This window comes from Olea europaea, unplaced genomic scaffold (assembly GCF_002742605.1).
Source record: "Olea europaea var. sylvestris unplaced genomic scaffold, O_europaea_v1 scaffold42153, whole genome shotgun sequence".
Classification (NCBI taxonomy): Eukaryota; Viridiplantae; Streptophyta; class Magnoliopsida; order Lamiales; family Oleaceae; genus Olea; species Olea europaea.
This window is the reverse complement of record NW_019261970.1, coordinates 1-1,011: the sequence shown is the minus strand read 5'-3', so window position 1 is coordinate 1,011 and position 1,011 is coordinate 1. Positions and strand designations below refer to the sequence as shown.

Below are 1,011 nucleotides of genomic sequence, written 5' to 3'. Positions count from 1 at the left end.
TAAAGCCATGCAGCTCCCCATAACAGCTCATCCTGCAGTAAATTAAGGAAAGAAAAATGAAAAATAATTATCTCATAATTTAATTATTAATTACTTGTACAATATTTTCATATTTTGCCTTCATGTTTATAACAATATAATAAACATTTTTTTTTTAAACGTACGCTCTAACACTTACCTTGTAGCCGGAGTATGAGCAATAGTAAGGGCAAACAGCCGATCCAAGTGAATCACTATAGGATCCTCTATACTGAATTGCAAACTGCATAACATTCTTAGCAGTTTTCAACAGCAATTTCGAGTAAACCGGATCAACTTTTCGAAAAACCATCGAAGCCGCCGCCAATGCCGCTGCTGTTTCTCCGGCGACGTCTGATCCCGGATTGCTCGGTGATACCGAATACACACTTCGGACAGTGTCCATGTCCTCTGGCCTCTCCCAACACTTATGGTCTGCACTCGGGTCACCCACGCCGACGTAGAGCCGGCCGCTGGTTGCGGTTGCACACTTGAGGAGGTAGTCGGTGGCCCAACGGATGGCGGTTCGTGCAGATTGTAATTGGGGGCCCATTTTCTTGCCATATTCAAGAGTGGACCATGATAGCATTGTGGTGGTAAAGGACATTGGGAAATTGAACTTTAGGTTGTCTCCGGCATCATGATAGCCTCCGGTTAAGTCCACCTAACGTGCCAAAATAATTAATGTAAGAAACAGAATTTTATGTTTAAAAACAGGGAAAAGAAAAGAAACGGAAATGATTGGTCGTCATGGAATATGATTGAGGATTATTATTTTTCTGTTAAAAAATTGTGACTAGGAATTATAGTTGAAACAGGGCTATCAACTGTCTAGGGACATAATATTTTCCACACTACAATAGTATAAGCTTTGAAAACAGAAATAATTAAGAGGTCATGCGTGAAAGAAATAACATTATTTCATTGTTTTCAATCATGTCACCGAAATTTTTTTGGAGCAAGAATTATTAAGGTCTTGTTTGAGCCATATTT

General features: G+C 39.5%; 1 protein-coding gene across 1 annotated transcript; it reads right to left on the bottom strand.

The window, feature by feature from the left end:
* Nucleotides 1-6: 6 nt before the first annotated feature.
* LOC111387735 (endoglucanase 3-like) lies at nucleotides 7-696 on the bottom strand (the record flags this gene model as incomplete). The annotated part of the gene is made up of 2 exons (XM_023012317.1): nucleotides 179-696; nucleotides 7-32 (listed from the first exon to the last, which is right to left on the bottom strand). Coding segments are annotated over exons 1-2 (473 nt in total), but the record flags the coding sequence as incomplete, so codon positions are not given.
* Nucleotides 697-1,011: the final 315 nt, after the last annotated feature.